The sequence below is a fragment of the Pan troglodytes genome, chromosome 11 (assembly GCF_028858775.2).
Source record: "Pan troglodytes isolate AG18354 chromosome 11, NHGRI_mPanTro3-v2.0_pri, whole genome shotgun sequence".
Classification (NCBI taxonomy): domain Eukaryota; kingdom Metazoa; phylum Chordata; class Mammalia; order Primates; family Hominidae; genus Pan; species Pan troglodytes.
In genome coordinates, this window is record NC_072409.2 from 70053294 (window position 1) to 70071988 (window position 18695).

The 18695-nt window shown below is 43.2% G+C and overlaps 1 protein-coding gene and 1 long non-coding RNA gene across 28 annotated transcripts in view; one reads left to right on the forward strand and one right to left on the reverse strand.

Moving 5' to 3' along the window:
- LOC134807666 (uncharacterized) overlaps positions 1-10752 on the reverse strand; it is a 50368-nt gene extending 39616 nt beyond the window's left edge. The window contains exon 1 of the long non-coding RNA XR_010148700.1: positions 10432-10752. This is a non-coding gene — a long non-coding RNA (uncharacterized LOC134807666). The remainder of the gene's footprint in view (positions 1-10431) is intronic.
- Positions 10753-14734: 3982 nt separating this feature from the next.
- The window catches only part of TLE4 (TLE family member 4, transcriptional corepressor), a 154207-nt gene continuing 150246 nt past the window's right edge, over positions 14735-18695 (forward strand). For 21 of the 27 annotated variants that reach the window (XM_024345703.3, XM_009456763.4, XM_009456769.5 and 18 more), the window contains exons 1-3: positions 14735-15635; positions 16488-16585; positions 17670-17733. In XM_024345703.3, the coding sequence (XP_024201471.1) occupies positions 15591-15635; positions 16488-16585; positions 17670-17733 (207 nt within the window). In that variant the 5' untranslated portion in view covers positions 14735-15590. Of the gene's footprint in view, positions 15636-15976; positions 16168-16487; positions 16586-17669; positions 17734-18695 lie in introns of those variants that run through there. The other 6 variants (XM_024345692.3, XM_024345693.3, XM_024345698.3 and 3 more) reach the window with 2 other exon arrangements.

Below are 18695 nucleotides of genomic sequence, written 5' to 3' on the forward strand. Positions count from 1 at the left end.
TGATTTCAGATATGGAAAAGCGTGAAAAGATATGTATTAAATCAGTTAAATGATTTATGTGTCTGATATACATGTCTACCCAAGGAACACTGGCCCCAAGAGAAAAGGTGGTAGCCTAACCACTACTATCCTTCCTCTCCTCCCACAACCCTCAGACCAAGAGGAATAAGTCTGGGGTTTTTCATTTCCTATCATTATATCCTCCTGCTATCCCAGGGTAGCAAGCTTCACTGCCTAGCTTCTCCTCTCCATGGAAGAAATCATTATCTAGTCACCCATGCCTAGCTCTATTTCTTTTGAGATGGAGTTTTGCTTTTGTTGCCCAGGCTGGAGTGCAATGGTGCGACCTGGGCTCACTGTCACCTCCGCCTCCTGAATTCAAGCAATTCTTCTATCTCAGCCTCCGGAGTAGCTGGGATCACAGGCACTCACCCCAAAACCTGGCTAATTTTTTGTATTTTTAGTAGAGACGGGGTTTCAACGTGTTGGCCAGGCTGGTCTCGAACTCCTGACCTAAGGTGATCCACCCGCCTCAGCCTCCCAAAGTGCTGGGATTACAGGCATGAGCCACCACTCCCAGCCTTATGCCTAGCTCTTGATGTCACAATATGATTATTCTGGAAAGTTATTTCTGTTTTGACAAAGCCTGGCTTTCAAGACTAGGTTGACTTGTGACATAATCCCCTTTTGAATATCAAAAATTGAATATTAGCTCTTTTTTTCATTTTGAACCATATCTATAACAATCCAAAAATTCTCTGAGGCATGTTTTTCAGATGTCTCTGGCAGAATAGGGAAAAGTTCAGTTTAAGAAAATACAAAACAAAGTCAAAGCACATTAAAATATTACAAAAAAAAGTTATTCTGTTTCATTTTTATCTTCTCACAAGACCTACTGTGAAACAATGGACAAATTTGACATACAGCAAATTCTAGCTGAAAAACAAAGGATGAAAATATTTATATTTGTTTTTCTAGTTCTTTTTTGTGAGTACCTTTGAAAATATAATTTGTATCATTGACTTTCTTGTAATTTCTCACACACAAAAAAGCTAAATTAGGTCTTGTTTTCAAGGAACTCACCAGGAATGATGACTTAGTACTTGATATCTTTGCTATTTCCAAATGAATAATCTGTCCCACCAAAAATAACCCTGAAGCCTTATATACTTTGTATTTCTTTGTGTTGCAATCTTTGGATGAGGAGTGAACATTTGTTTCTTTTTGGTATTCTAGTAGTAACATCTCGTAGGCAAAAAAAGGTACAAATAAAAATTGTTATTATTATCTTGGTATGAATGTAACTTTTTTAGTATTAATTTGGGGCAGGCCAAAAGAGAAATTTCAGAAGCAGGACTTGTAATATAGAGGTTTTGTGCTGCTACTGAAACTTTTTCTTCCTGGCATTCTTTAAAAAGAAACTTTCCTGAGATGCCTGGTGAGGTAACACGAGTGGCTTCTCTGGCCAGGATTTAGCTGCCTCCCAGGAATAACTGTCTCCTAAGGGCCTGGCTCCTTGGTAGCATGTGCTAAGACACTGAAGACGAAATCTAACTACAATTCTAAAGTATTTGGCAGGTCAATAGTTGATAGCGCTAGAAGTATTCAAAAGAAATCATAATGTGATTGTGTTGACTTATAAAAGAGGTAGCTGAAAGAAGTGAAAAAAGTCTCAATCACGTGGCATTTATTCTTCACCAAAGCTTCATTATTTCTCATATTTTCAGTGTTTTAATCGTAGAACTATAATTTAAAATATAATTTTTGGGAAACTAATATCTCTTTATGCATTTTGAGGTGTGATCTTGCCCATATCTGGACAAGATATGGGCAAGATATGGCAAGATATGGACAAGATCTTGCTCATATCTGGGCAAAATGTGTGTGTGTGTGTGTGTGTGTGTGTGTGTGTGTGTCTGTGCGTGTATGTGTGTAGCATCAAATCTCTAGTAAGCCCAGCTTTAATATGGAAGTCATAAAGAGGAGAAATGAGTGAATGTTGCTGAAATTTACTTTATAGATGTTGCTTTTGGAAACCGCTGGTGAGCTAACGTACTATCAGTTTTGCAAACTGGTCTTTAGAATCCTATAATAAATAAAAAGTTTTAGTTATAAGATTGTCGTATGTATTGGAGGAATTACTAGAAGGGGGACATTTCTTTTTATGATGACTATTAATGGCTTTCTCTAGTTGCAAGTATGATCCAATATTTCCTCACCCGTTTTTTCTTCTATTTGTAATAGGCCCTGTGCCTTACTCCAAGAAGTGTTTCTCACCAGCGATTAATAGGATGCAACACACAAAAAGGGCTAGTGAATCTGTTTGTTACACTCTACTTACTAAGGCTATGGCTACAATACTCCAGTGCTGAAGTCAGTGAAAAGGCATCATCCAAACACAATCCAAGGAAAATGCAAGCTGATACAGCACAAAGATGCTTTGTTTAAGAATGGCAGAAATTTCCAGCAACTATCTGGGAGAAAAAAAATGCAGGATGGGAGGGAATGTAATCAAATAACAAAACAAACCCAAACTAAAAGAGAATCTTTATAAACCAGCACAAGGACACTTTGTTTTTAAGTGCACACAATGAATTTTAAAGATCTTTGTTCAGAAGGGAAATAAAGTATTATGAAGGACTGACACATTTGATGGATGGATGGTTTCTGAAAAACCACATTATCAATTACTTTTTCCTTGTTTGGCTCCAGTCCAGTAATTTTTATTTGAACAAGCCCCATGCTAGCATGGTTTTGATTGCAGGAAGTAACTGGTTGTTGTTAAACGATACTATTTCACTGATGAGCTTATCTCTTCCTCCCCCCTGCCCTTTCTGATGGGACTCCGATATGAAAGGCACAGCTTCAGTTGTTATAAACAGAGTCAGGGATTGTTTGATAGACCCACCCGTGTTTTGCTTTCAGCATTCTGTGGTACAATCCAGACAATGTATTCAGCAGGGCTTCAGAAAACAAACAGTTGAATTCGGCTTATTTCTGTTCTCAACTCTGACATGAAATTTTGATATCTCTGATGTTTGTCTCTCATAAATCTAAGTTTGTTAGCAAAAAAAAAGTTATGAATATTATATTCTTTTTTATATTAGACTATCTCAAGTGAAGCCTACTGAGAAAAAAGAATCTTTATGGAACAGTGAAGCTAAAATGTATCAAAGATCTTCTCAAACAATATAGTGCCTTGTTCTAGCTTTGCTTGTTTTCTAATCTTATCAAAACAAGTATATCAGAACATTATTAGTGTAAATATAAGAAATACAGCTAATTAAGCTATATTATTAAGTACTCTCAGTTTTCCCTTGCCCTTAAAGAAAGATTTGGGGGCAGTCATCAGTGGACAGGAAATTATCTACGAAATCAATTGCTGACACACAGGGCTGTGTGTGTGTGTGTGTGTGTGTGTGCGCGCGTGTGTGTGTCTGCTAGTCAAGATAACTTCCTTTATGATTGAATATTTTTTGCGTGTTACCATGCCTGAAACTTAAACTATTTCTAAGTTCCCAGGGTATCATGTTAACTATAGGCTTTGGAAAGTTATTTAAGTATGTTTCCTAGTTCTATATTTTAAACACTAATTTTAATGATTATTTCTCTGCTGAGAATTAAAAGTAAAAAGGTGGTCTTAAAGAATAGGCCATTTGATTATTCATCAGAACATGAAAACAATTCCAAATGAATTAGAATTTAACCTTGTTCAATGGAGGAAATATAAATTTAGCAACCATTTTGTTGACTTACTAATTCACATCAACATTCTTCTAAAGATCTCGCAACATAGATGTATAAAATATATTATTAACCACAACTTATTCCCTGAAAACAAAATGAAGAAAGCAAAACACATTTCATATCAAAATTATGTATCTAAATATCTTATTTCTTTCTGATGTGAAGGCAGCTTGGAAAACAGCAAACAAAACAAACCCTTCCAGAGGAAAAAAAGTCCTGGGTTTGAATTTGCTGGTTGGCTGAACTTAGACAAGTTAGGGAACCTGAAGCTCCATGGATTCACCTTTAAAAAGAAGATGAGATGGAGATTATGGGATTGTATTCAATCATTTATATTAGGATGTGTGGCACACTCAATAAATGTTAGCTACCAATGGGGTTGATTACGGAACCTAGCTGTGGAATAAATATAAGTCCTTTCCAGGATATAAGAGAGCTTAGTGAGGCAAGATTCATATTAGAGCCTTTCCAGCACTCTAAGTCTTTATATTTATAATATCAAAAACAAAATTATACATCCCTTTATATATTTAAATATTCAGTTGAATTACTAGTTAGTACTCTATTTGCCAATTCTTCCTCCCTAAGCTATGACTTTGTATATATTTGGTTTTAATAATTAGTAAAGTTCTAGTTGTGTATGCAGTAGCTTTACAGATAATAAAAATTTAATTAAACTTACTTTGATGCAACTTTGATTATACATTTTCCTAAGCATTGCATAAATAATTCAAAAATGTATGTGACTAACATCCCTCATTCATCAAAAATCTAAAGTTCTCTCAAATTTTCAAAAGCTAAGTGTTAAATGTGGTTGTGTTCAGGTATTTTAAACATCCTGCTCTAGAACTGATAGAAAATGTACAGTTAACCATACTTTTTGCCCAGTACAGTTGTTATTATAGTTTTATTTATTTATTTATTTATTTTTTCAGATAGAGTCTCCCTCTGTCACCCAGGCTGGAGTGCAGTGGTGCGATCTCGGCTCACTGCAAGCTCTGCCTCCCAGGTTCACGCCATTCTCCTGCCTCAGCCTCCCGAGTAGCTGGGACCACAGGCATCCACCAGCATGCCCGGCTAATTGTTTGTATTTTTAGGAAAGATGGGGTTTCACCATGTTAGCCAGGATGGTCTCCGTCTCCTGATCTCATGATCTGCCTGCCTCGGCCTCCCAAAGTGCTGGGATTACAGGTGTAAGCCACCGCACCCGGCCATTATTATAGTTTTTATAGGTTAGAGGAGATCTCTGAATCTAATTTTTACAACATGATTCACATGTTTACTGTTTTCAGAGCAAGTTGTTAGAGAAGGATTGCTGGCCAGCAATGTAAATGTTATAAAAATGTTTCCAAATTTAATTTGCAATAAATATCTGACAATTCGTTCACATTTTCAATGTCTTATGAAAATATATTTATATACGAAAATTGCGATCATAATAAATAATTTTCCCAATGATTAATCACGTTAAAAATTTCAAAGAATATAAGTTCCTCTAAGGATTTAAAAATAAACTGTTTCAAGAAAGCATAAGGACCAAATTTCTTAACCTTATAAAGTAAAAAGTTCTTTATTGCTTTTAAGTCCTTGATGAAAGTCATTCCTGGAGATTATAAGATTATTTTCAGAATGACTTTCCTTTTAAAAACTGTAATTTCTCTTTAATTTCTCACTGGAAAAATTATAAAAGGTGCCTCAGTCTGGATTACAAATTGGGAATGGAGAGTTATTTTTGCATTTCTCTCTTTCATATAGATGTTGCAAAAATTAGTCAGATTCAGAAATCTACCCTAAGCTATAAAAACACTACACAGTAGCAGCTGTACTGGGGAAAAGTATGCCAATCATGCTAATCATAGATTTTCTATGAGGTGAGAGTAGATGAGGGAAGGAGAATTGCTAGACTGAATGGTGACTGAGTGGCCTCTGCTACTGAGCATTTCAAAGGGGCAGATATAACCAAGGGATGGGGATGGTTGATATTCCACTTTCAGTGTGTGCCCGTCTGACTCATTAACTCCCTCCATCCCCCAAAACTTCAGTAAAGGCATTCACACATGGCTTGGGTCACGGTACTTCAGAAGAGTACAGGATGTCCCAAAGGGTAGTCTGGTGTGGAAAATGGACAGATGAGCAGGGGGCATAGAAGGGAGATCAAGCTTTCATCAGAAACAAGAAATGACAGAGAAACAGAGGTACTCCCACAGCAATCCCTGGAGCTACTGAGAAGGATGTTGAACTTCTTATTGTACTTGGGTTGATGGTGAGTCATTCTTGTCTAAAGCTATAAAAACAAGGAATCCAGCAGAGGCTGGAGATGAGGGCATCCATTTCCTGACATATGGGTTATACTGATAACACCTTTCTATACATACACACTTAGATTGTAGAGTTGGTGTGTACCTGTATTGATACATACACACCAACTCTGAGCCAGGCCAGTCACTTTTCTCCGAGTTACAGTTTTCAAATTTTTAAGATGGTCACACCACCCCCTGCTCTCCCCATCCAACAAGGTTTTGGAAGGAAGGAAAAGGCATGTGGAAGCACTTTGTAAAGCACAAAGCATAATAATCATTGTAAGGCATTAAAAGGCAGCTCTAGGCTGGGCGCCCTGGCTCTCACCTGTAATCCCAGCACTTTGGGAGGCTGAGGCAGGTGGATCACTTGAGGTCAGGAGTTCTAGACCAGCCTGGTCAACATAGCAAAACCCCATCTCTATCAAAGATATAAAAGTTAGCCAGGCCTGGTGGTCACGCCTGTAATCCCAGCTACTCAGGTGGCTGAGACACGAAAATTGCTTGAACCTGGGAGGCAGAGGTTGCAGCTGAGATCCCACCATTGCATGCCAGCCTGGGTGACAAAGGGAGACTTTGTCTAAAAAAAAAAGTCAGCTCTAGTAGAATAGAAAAAAAGTGGAATTTGAAAAGTCAAGTTTGATTCCCAACTTGTTTGCTTTACTACTTGTATAATCTTCAAGAGGCCATTGGTTTCTGTGAACCTAGTTTCCTAATCTGTAAAATGGGGATTATAATACCCATTCTGCTTCTCTGCTGGTACCTTTACATAGTACCAGAGGTAATAATATGTAACAACACTATGTAAACACTCGGGGTTCATACAAAAATAAGGTATCAAATGGTCTTTCTTGCAGACATATTTAATAAAAACCTATGATAAAAGCATTCAAATTTTGTTCTATATAAAAGCAAGGAGCAGAAGCAGAGGGTGTCCCCATGAATGAAAATTTCTCAGAATATCATTGTCTTTTTGAAAAGTAGTAGTGCACTGGACTAGATATTACACTGTGAATGATGGCTCACTCACACTATTTTACAAGGATTGCTATTAAAGGAAGTCATGTGATTTACCAGAATTGTTCCGGGCTACATAATATTGAGGACAAGTCCTGAATTGAATTATAGCAGTAGGAGCCTACATAGTAGCATTAAGAATATAGTTCCTTACAGTTTAGATCATTTTATGAGACAACTAATCAATTTTCAACAAATGCGTCTGCAGCCACTTTCCCCCAAATAATCTTCATTGCAGGAGATAATTTTTTCAGAAGTATTAAAAAGGGGTAAGGAAAATATAATCAACCTCAGCAGATGATCCTAATTCAAAATCCATTCCATATGACCAACTCTGAGATGATAAAATACAACATTTTTTAGAGCAGCAAATGTTTGCATTTAGGGGAAAGGGGTTTAGAGATCATACTTACCTCCCTTAAGGATAAAACACAACATAGATGAGACCAGAAAGGTTAAAGGGGTTACCCAAAGTTAGCCAGATCATGGTAGACCGTGAATTGACCCCCAGTTCTAATGAAAATAATACTAGACTTTCCAGCCAAGCGTGGTGGCTCATGTCTGTAATACCAGAGCTTTGGGAGGCTGAGGTGGTTAGATGGCTTGAGCTCAGGAGTTAGAGACCAGCATGGGCAACATGGTGAAATCTCATCTCTGCCAAAAATACAAAAAATTAGCCAGGTGTGGTGGCCTGCACCTGCAGTCCCAGCTATCTGGGAAGCTGAGATGGGAAAATCGCTTGAGCCAGGGAGGTGGAGGTTGCGGTGAGCTGAGATCGCGCCACTGGACTCCAGCCTGAGCAAACAGAGTGAGACCCCATCTCAAAAAATAAATAAACAAAAATAATACTAGACCCTTATGAATTATTTTCTTGTACAAAGCAGTAAGATGTTTAGTTACACTTTCCTACACCTACCCCATTCCCGCACCACTCATTTCAGAAAGGAAATGCGCAGATTTTCTCCTGTAATGTCTGCCCTATAGGCTGTTGTGATAGTTAGCCAGAGTGGGAGCCTGTGGAAAGGCACGGCAAGAGCAGCTGCATAGGTGTGAACCCTGCTGTTAGTTGAAAGTAAAAGGACTAGGGCTTCAGCACTGTGCATCTCTTTGGAACTTCCTTACTGAGCCTTCAGACACTCTGAGGTCGGAGGCTGAAGGGAGTGAGCCATGCTTCCTGCAGCCATGGTAATTCTCAGTTTCAGCCTTTGCACAGTGGCAGCTGCAACACAGTCATCTCCCTGATTCACCTTCTGCCCCCATTTTTGCAATAAAACATCTGCTTGAAAAGGAGTAAACCAGGCAGGTGAGTTGGATAGTGCTCAAATTACATACTTTAATTGAATACTCATTTGTGGAATTCAGGTTTATGCAAGGTATTAAATCAGGAGGTAGGAGACAAGAGTTCTGATCTCTGCTTCAGTACTTACAAGCTATACAACCTTGGGCAAGTGACTTATTTCTGAGCCTCAGTTGATTAATCTTTAAAGTGGGGATAATAATATCTTGTTTGCTTAAAGGCAGGGGAATGAAACAGAAGCAGCTGTTAAAGATCCCTCCTAGATTCTAGAAAATTAAAGACAATGTGAGCGTTCCTCAAGTAAGGGAGTCATTTTTAGTACTGTATTTCTTAGATATGATCTCTGTTATAGAGTATAAATAAGTTCACAGCTCTTTTTAACTATTCAAGACAACTGTTCAGACTAGCAAGAAGTCAGGGTCTCCCTCAGCTCCATTGTTGACATAAGGTGTGACTATAAAAGTGCTATGCAGCCTTATCTTCCTCACACACTCAGCTATTTATCCCGAAGCACCCCATTAATGCCAGGATGTCTAATCCAAAAGGAGATTTGTATCTTCAATAAACAGTTATTTCCGAACGAGAAAGATCCATACTTCCTGCCTCTGTATTGCAGCTAGTGAATTTGGGTCACTGGTCCATTCTCCTGTTGACTTCAGGTGAGTTCTAGATAGCCCCTCCCACATACACCACTGTGTCTGCACCATAATCTCTGCGAGGGAAGAGAAAGCTTCAGTGCTCCTTCTTGCCTGCAGACTTAATTAGGGATAATCTCAAAGCATTCAAATAATGTAGCGTTTCAATAAGGACAGTTATTTTGTCCCAGAAGCCTCCTTAGTACCTATGCAAATTTGTCCACTGCACTCCCAAGCCAAGTTCCCTCCCCACAAAAAGGCAACGGGTACCTACATTCCTTTTATCCATCAAGATAAGAAGGGACATCCCAACACAAAGATGGCTTGGCAGTCTTCACCACTAAACATTGAGGTAGCTGGCAACAAACCTCTGCCTAACCAGACAAGTTAAGAAATTTGTCTCTCTCTTTAGCATTGATGTCCTGAATCTTTTTCAATAATGAGTTTTCTGTCCAGTTCTATCTTAACATAGATGGGAGGATGGTTTTTGAGCAAGTCAATTGCAGATCTAGAAATGGATGTGCATGTCCTTGATTCTCTACGATCATTGCTGTTCTAGCTATATATTCAATGCAGAGCTTGACATTCAAACTTGCATAGGCATCCTCTTTCCAAATTAAAATGGACCCATCACTCATTAGTGGGGGTGAGGTAGTGGCAGTACCAAAGGATGTGTGTGGGAAGGGCAGCGTATGTGCTTCTGTACTCTTTATCAGCTGCCCCCAATTAAAAACAATTGATAATTCTTTAATATGACAAAGGGTACTTTCTTAATCTTAGGTCAAGTATGAACGTGGGCACCTTATACCAAGTTGATATTTGTAATGATCTTGTCACTCCCTGCTTACGAGCCTTTCTCCCTCCACAATGGCTATTATAATCAGAGTAGAAAATGAAAGCTTTTATTAGGCATAAGAAGTTCAATGTGACCAGAACCCAGTGATGTAGCCATGACCTAATCTTATATTACTCTGTGTCTAGCATGTACCAGTCTTTAAAAAATGCTCACATTCACCAACACTTCCTCAAATGAGGCTTTTGAATCCACCTGAAATTTGCTTCTCAGTGATTTTTGCTTTGGCTGACTCTTTCTAGGCATTCAGGCTTCTGCTTAAATGTCACCTCCTCCAAGAAGGCTTCTACGAACTCCCATCTGAACTAGTTCTACTACTCCTGTCACTCCTTCATATTATGCAACTGTTTGACTATCTCCCCCCATCAGAATGTAAGCACCAGCAAGAAAGACACTTTGCTTATGTTGTTTACTGTATCAATCGGGATCCGATCAAGAGAGAAAAACAGTAATTTCAACAAGGAAAGTTCAATATAAAAAATTATTACCTATAACAGGGAATTGGATCAAAGGGAGATTGGTAAGAGGTAAAGAGAGCTCTAAATAATACAGAAATAGAGATATAAGGAACAGCTACTTACTAACCCTAGGGCTGAGATACAGCATCTCAAAAAGAGCTCCTCCAAGACCCAGACACACTCTTAGGGCTGGCTGAGATCCAGACTTTGCTGGAGAGGGCACAGTTGTAACTTTCTGAATAGCAGGAGAGCCCTGCTAGAATTCTGCCTTCTGGAACTTGCTAGAAATCCACATTCCAGAACTCGTTGGAAATCCATTCTCTGGGGTTCCAAGGAAAGCTGCTGAGGGAGGTGACTCATTAAAGGCACTTGCTCCAAAGCCACCTAAGGGGCTTCTGGAGGAAGCTGCTGGCTGCTGGGTGCTGCTGCTTGCTACCTGTGCTGTAGGAACCTGCCCAGTATGCAACCAGAGCCAGGAACCAGGAAACCAAACCCTTTCCTCCTGCAATGTCTCTCCAGCGCCTTCTATTGACCTAGCTTTTTTAACAGCTGGAAAATATTTAAAGGGCTCAGATTCAGTTTCACTAGGCAGGCAATGAGGATGAATTTGGAGCTAAGAGGCAACATATTAATAATAGCCACTTTTATTGTGAAATCCCCATATTCTGGCACATAGTAGGTTTAATAAATATTTGGTGAAGTAACAAATAAATGATTTACATCTAACTGAAGTGAAAAGCATGCTTGGCATATGTCACTTCAAGATTGGAGCTTTCAGGCCTAGCTTTTAACATGAAAGTTGCTGCCAAGTGCCTCCCACATGAAAACTCTGGAACACCCCACCTGCCCCCCACTCTGTGGTAGGGATAAGACAGGCCTCCAGATAACATCATAGCTTGGCTCAACTGTTAGCGAGAAGTGCAATGAGAGAAGCACAGCAGAGAAAAGGAGAAAAAGTGGCCATGAGCCCCACTTACAGTCTGTGTTACGGCTAGGGCTGGGCCGCCAGTTGCTGCATTTGCATCTTTCTGAGACATTGAGGTGAGTTACATAGCTCTGCCACGTGGCCAAAATGTGAAACACATCCAAGGGCTATATTTTAATACAGAACTTAAAAAATAAAGAAACATCTTGATTTCTCTAGCCACTTTTCTGTTGACACAAACCATCGAGAGAGATTAGGGGAAAGATCCTTGCTATAAGTGATTTGATATTTCCTAACAGAGCAAAGTTTCCTCTTTGTCCACTGACCCTTTCAATAGTTCTTCGGGTTCTATTCTTAGAATTCTCGTTTCCTGTCCTGAGAGAAAACTGCACAGAATTTCAATAAATATGACCCAAATGATGTGGAAACTTTCTATAAGGATGCAATGAGGTATTCATTCATTAATGCCATCAACAAATATTTACTGAGCACCAACTACCAGACAGTGATGGCAGACATAATTTGGGGCGTTTGGAGTGCAACTGTGAACACAACCAGGTCCCTGTTCTCATGGAACTTGCTAACATTCTGGCTAAAATAGAGAACATGGAACTTCCTACAGAGGCACTGTGGGTGATTTCACAAACCATTGAAAAGCTCTAGTGGGAGCAAGCAACTAACCAACCTTAGAATAAAACATGGTTGTTGCTGGTGTTCTTAGAAACTTCGCTGTCCTCGTGTGCAAATTGTATCACTAAAGTCTTCTCACTTTTGATTCTTGGGAAGGTTTCAGGGCAGGGCTGTCTAATGGAAATATGTAAGCCTCATAATTTAAAATCTTCTAGGAACAAAGTTAAAAAAGTAAAAAGAGGCTGGGCACGGTGGCTCACGCCTGTAATCCAAGCACTTTGGGAGGCCGAGGCGGACAGATCACCTGAGGTCAGGAGTTCAAGACCAGCCTGACCAACATGGAGAAACCCCGTCTCTACTAAAAATACAAAAAATTAGCTGGGTGTGGTGGCGCATGCCTGTAATCCTAGCTACTCGCGAGGCTGAGGCAGGAGAATCACTTGAACCCAGGAGGCGGAGGTTGCGGTGAGCCGAGATCGTGCCATTGCACTCCAGCCTGGGCAACAAGAGCGAAACTCTGTCTCAAAAAAAAAAAAAAAAAAAGTGTATGCCTGCAGTCCCAACACCACTGGAGGCTCAGGCAGGAGGATAGCTTGAGCTTCAGAGTTTGAGGCCGGCCTAGGCAACACAAGAAGACCCCCATCAATACAATAAATAAATAGAAACAGACAAAATTAATTTTACTAATATTTTTAACTGAGTTATTCAAAATATCACAATTTTGACATAATTATAAATTATTGAGCTGCAGTTTTTTCACATTAATTTTTTCAAAATGCCACATATATGTGTACTTACAGCACATCTCATTTTAAATTGGACACATTTCAAGTGCTTAACAGTCACATGTGGCTAGGTATGGAACAGCAGAGGTTCAGAAAACTGTCAAAAGGAGTTCTCTGTCCTCTTATTTTGGGGATGGAGGCGAAAATATTTGCCGAATTGAAACATTCTGTGAACTTTGGCTCTGGGTTTTTAGTATGAAATTAGAGGCAGGTGAAGACCACCATAGCCTTCCTTTGCACCAGCTCACTACAGTGGCCAGAACGGAAGGAGGTTCACAGAACGTGCTAGGTTGGACATTAAGTCACCGAGTCATCCACTGAGGAAAGGGATATCATTAAGAAGAATAGTTTTCCACTAACGCCGAACCGGCGGCACCATCTCAGCCAACAGGTCAAGTTACAGTAGGCAAGCACGCATAGAAATAAACGTCTAAAACCCAGCCTGTTACATTAGCCAACACTCTTCTCGACTTTTTCCGAATTTTTTCCCTGTCCCCAAGATTAGACGCTCGCTAGGAAAGACTGCGAGCCTCAGCAGCCTCCCCTTGAACTGGGGCGCTGCCTCCAGCTGGACACGGACTAAGGATGGAAAGGCGCACTGACGGGGGCCGCCCCCATTTCCCAGGCCCCTCCCTAGGGGTGACCCTCCTCAGCCATGGCTGCCCCTTTCTCTCCTCCTCCAGCATCTGCCCCTGGGGCCACCCCCACCTTTCCGCCATCTCTCGGGCCCGCGTGGCACCCTGCTCTGTTTTTAACGGGGATAAACTTGACTCGCTTCTCCAAAGAGCGGGAAAAAGAGGCGCAGTCTTGGTACTGATCTGGGGGAGGGAACGTCCCAGGGCGCGCAGGGGCGTTTTCTACCCGTGCCCCGTCGGCCTGCTCTGTTCAGTACCGACCGTGTGCGGGGTTCACGTGGCCCAGTCGGCAAAGTTTCTTTGGAGGTCCAGCGTCTCTGATTCCCGGATCTTCAGCCCCACCCGGAGCCCCCACGGTTACTGCCCCCCGCGACCCCCGATGGAGCGTCGGGATGCGCTTTCTCTCCGAGTGCCTCCGGGGGTGGAGGGAGGGAGGCCTGTTTCGGAACTAAATGGCAATCACAGCCCCCGCGGGGCTTGGAGGGACGAGCTCCACGCCCACCCCGCGGCCCCGGCCCCAGCCAGCATCTCGCGACTCCATTTCTGGCTCTAAACAAGAACGGGGACCGAGTCCGCGTTCACACGGAAAATTATGCCGGCTCCAGCGGCGCGTAAAATTGATGTGAACCGAACGAAGTAAGATCAGCGTGATCCTCCCCCTCTTGTCTCAACAGGGGTTTCGGCGCGTCACACAAGGCCGAGCTTGTCTCTTTAAGGAGACATTGGACCCTAATTAGTCCGCATTCCTGGCGCGGCTGCGGAGCGAGGGGCCGAAGGTGTCTGGGTTGGGAGACGGGTGGGCGGGAGGACGAGACTCGGAAGAAGATCTTTTGACCAGCCCTCAGGCTCACCGCTCCCTCCACCCTCTTTATTTTGCCGCCACCACCACCACCACCACCACCACCAACACCTAATTCTGAAGATGCAGCCAGGGCAGCAGCAACAGCAGCAGCCGCCGATTCTCCCAGCCCCACGTTACTTTGATTGACAGCTGAACAAATGTTTTCCCGGTTCGAACGCTCGCGCTAAGGAACGTCAGCCAAGGCGAAGCTCCGCCTTGGGCGGGCCATCTCCGCCCCGCCTCCGCCAACCTCATTCCTCTTCGTTAATTGGTCGGAGCTACAGGCGACGCCCGGCCCCCACGTGGGTTTCAGCTGGGTTGGCTCCTCCCCGCTGGCTTGCCATTTGTCAGCAGTGAAATGATGGGCACTAACACAGAACGGCGATTAATGTTCAGCCACCTCTGATTGGTTGCTGGAGACGCCTACCGCAACGGGGGTGGGCGGGCCGCTTGGAGAGCTCGCCAGAGCGCTCGCATGGCGGGCCGGTGATTGTAGTCAATCTGGCCGTATTCTCAGGCAGGGTCGCCCGGAGCGGACTACATCTCCCGGGATGCTGCGCGGCCGCCCCGCGGAAGATTGTGAATATGTATCAGAATGTTAATGATTAGCTGCTGCTAAATTTGGTCAAAGAAGTCACCTACACAGAGCGTGTTGTTAGAGCTGTGCTGAGCGGGTGTTTGGGTTGTTGGCTGCTTTCTTCCCCCTTTCTCACACACTTGTATATTATTTTGAGGTGGTGTTCGCAGAGTTTGAAAGGAGAGAGAATTAAAAAAAAAAGCCGCAAGCGTTTCACTCTTTTATTTTTATAATCCCCTTCAATTTGGGGTTAAAAAAAAGACAAGAAAACAGGAAGGAAGAAAAATAAGGAAATGAGATGTGGTAAAAGAAGCTAAAAGGTGCCTTTTAAAAGATCGTTGCTGTGAAGTGAAAAAAATCTCCAGAGAAACCAAAAAGCACCGCCGAGACCTCTTCCGAACCAAAGGAGTTTGTGTTTGCTTTTAGGGAAGAAGAAAGATCATTCATTCGGAGGAATAACAACCAATTAAAAGACAAATAAAAAAAGTTTGGAGTGGGACGCAGAGCGAGCGAGAGGAGCTGCCGGCGGGCGGTGGGGCGCGGAGCCCGCACTTTCCCGGCCGGGTGAGCGGCGGCCGCGGCGCCGGGCTCGGCGGGTGCGCCTCGGCGGAGCGAACGTCGGAGCGTTGCCTTGGGAGACGCGCGCCGGACAATGCCCGCGGCGGGCCAGTGACGCCCGCGGGGAATGCGGAGCGGCCCGGCAGCCGGCACCCAGCCGCCGCCGCGCGTTCCTGCCGCCCGTGTCACGCGAGACCCGGCGGGGGCCGGGACCGCCCGAGCCGCCCCTCAGACCGAGCCGGCCGCCTCCGCTGCCGCGGCCGCCTCCTCTTCGGGGTCATTAAAGCCAATGAGCCGCGCGCCTCTGCCGAGCGCAGCCAACTAAATCGGCTTGGATGATTCGCGACCTGAGCAAGATGTACCCGCAGACCAGACACCCGGTGAGTGCGGGCGGCGGGGCGCGGGCTCGCCGGGTGCTGGGGGATTCCCCGCGTCGCCCCCTGCGCACCGAGTTGTGTCTTTTGGCCGGAGGGGCGTGGAGAGCCGCCCGAAATCGGCGCCCCGCGCCGGGAGCAGCCCGCCCGCCATCACCCCCACCCCCCGGCGCGGTGGCCCTCGGAGGGGGTGCGGAGAGGCAATTGAGTTGTAGCCATTTTCTTATTGTTGTCTTTGAAGCCCCTGGAAGCCGCGCCGAGCCGTTTGCGGTCCCCGCGCCGCGACTCCTCGAGGGGGGGTGGCGAGCGATGAAGGAGGCGCGACTCCGCGCCCGGGCGGGGAGGGCGCCCTCGGCAGCAGCGCTGCTGGGCTGGCTGCGGTTTGGAAGTGCGGGGCGCCGGCCCCTCGCGCCGCGGGCCCCCGGGGCGAGCGGGCGAACGAACGAGCCGAGAGGGTGGCGGCCGCCTCCCTCCCCCGGCCTGACCGCAGCCCGACGCCATGGCGCGGGTCCCCCCGACGGGCCAGTTTCGATTCCGGGTGAGGAGGGAGTGGGCGCGGCGCGCGGGTCCCTGGGTGCCTGTCTTTGGCCGGGGAGGGGAGACGGGACTCGAACCCTCGGGGTCCGGGGCGCGGGGGCCTGCGGGCGGGAGTATGCGGGGCCCCAGGACCACCTCGAAACCAGCCTCTGCCTGGGCTGTTGGGCGCGAGGAGGGTTGCGGGAGGAGAGTTTTAATCTCTCTTTTTGCCTGCGTGCGCGATGACCCTCACCCCCCGCTAACGCCGCATGGTATGTTTTCTCCGTCTCCCTGTTTCGCCTGTGATGTGGGCTAATTAAATATTTTATTGTTGTTCTTCAGGCACCGCATCAGCCTGCTCAACCCTTTAAATTTACAATTTCCGAATCCTGTGATCGGATTAAGGAAGAGTTTCAGTTTTTACAGGCTCAATACCACAGGTAACGATATTGACTTTAGCTGATCCTTCTGTTTGCTTAGCTCTTGTCTCCCCGACAAATACACACAAACACTTACCCTCCTCCTTTTTTGTGGGGGCGTCACAAAGGTATTTTTTTTTTTCTCGGTGGGCAGAAAGGGCAAATCAAGGCCTCCTTCCTTAGGCAGGTGTAAATAAATTAAACATTTCTTCTACCGTAAATAAAAAGAAGGCAGAACAATCGAAACTGGGGAGACTTGGAAAACGCTGAGGCCAAACTTTCCATATTGATTTATTGGGGCCGGGAGAATGAAAGGTTGGGAAGATTCTGGGGCCTTTTGACATCCTTGGTTCTTTATTACTCCGGACTTGATTCCTTCTCACTTTTTTCTGCCATTCCACTGAAGAGCTGAGAGCCCAGGGAAGTCGGAGTGAGCGATTTCATTACTTTTATGCTAAAAAAAAAAAATTGTTTTCATCTTATAGACGATTTTTAGACTTAGGGTGCCTTTGAGACATTTTTCTTTAGCTGGCTTTTTAATGATGCCTAATTCTTATTTCATAAATGCAAGAACCAAAACAAACCACTGAATCCGATTGACACTTTGCCCCTGGGTGGTGGTATTCAACTTGTCTGTGTGTTTTGGAGGGAAAAAAACAAGATATCATTCATAAGACATGCTTGATTCATATTTTCATTAATCTCTTTGTAGAACATTAAAGAAATTCCCTTGTGACGTTTTGGAGGACTTATTTGTGCTTGTATGTGCAGTCATTATTGAAGTTTATTTTCGTGTTTGTTTTATTAAGTGAATATTCAATTCTGGAGGAAGTTCCTGAATTAAACTGATTAGAGGATTTGTTTCCTTAAAACTTAATTAAAAAAAAAATCCCAAAAACAAAAAACCACATATATGATCCTTATTGAAGGGGCAAGTCCAGACTGGTTCCAATCACCCCTTTCCCCTTCCCTTTCCATAATGATGGGGGTATTTATTTAAGATTGTTGATTTAGGTGTTTGTAGGTGAGATTTAGAATATGCGTTTAAGAGTTGAAGGATGTAAGTTAAGATCATTGTACTTAGAGTATCTTATGTCTTGAACAGTCTGAAGCTGGAATGTGAGAAACTCGCCAGTGAGAAGACAGAGATGCAGCGGCATTATGTCATGGTAAGAAAACCATGTCACAGATTCAAAGTGCCTATTAGTTTGGAATACCAAAAACAAGAATACGTTTAAATTGCTGGGGGCTGCAAGATAGATCACAGTCACCCTGCCAGTGCAGTTGAAGTTGTGGGAATATGTCTATTAGCAACCTGTAATTCTAGGCTGTTATAACTTGCCTTTGACAACTGGCTTTGATTGGAATTTTCAGAAAGTTCAGCCACATGGGGTATAATTTTCTGTGCTTTGTTTTTACAGATCGAAAAAAAATAAAAACAAAACCTTGTTTGTTTTGTCACAAGCAAAAATGTTTTTGTGTTAGTGGCTTTCTTTGTTGTTTTATTGCTCTTGCTCCAAACAATTTTTGCCAGTTTTTCTGTATGCTGTTAACATTATAAATGTCTTATTATTAAGGACATTATTAAAAAATAATGTTTTATTTCTCTGAAAAGGAGTGATGGATAAGGAAAGACAGCAGACCATTTTTCAAATTTTTTTCTCTTTATGTTACTATTACATTAATATTTGTATGTTTTCAATTTCTGTAGTGTTATATTGGTTTGAGGAATGTTGTAGTCTCCTGTATAACTGATGTGTTCTGCCAGAATTTCTATGCCAGTTATACTACACATTCAAAAACCAGATCTGCTTTTACAGAAGTATTATGAAGCATATTTTTATGATTGTCCAAGAAAGCTCCAGAATAACCCACTCATTTATTTTTCTATCTAGCTTTTTTGCTTTGAATGTGTGAATATGAGCAGTACACTAACAAATCAGAAATCAAACTCTAAGTAGCATCACCTTTTCCAACCTTCCTTTCAAAACATCAGCGTTTGTATAAGACATTCTTTGCTGTTAACTTGCCTGCTGTGCTTAGGAATTAAGAGTCCGTAGGATACCAAATTTTCATCAGACTTTTTTGATGCATCTGCTTGGGATGTATAAAGAAACTGGAGATGTTAAGA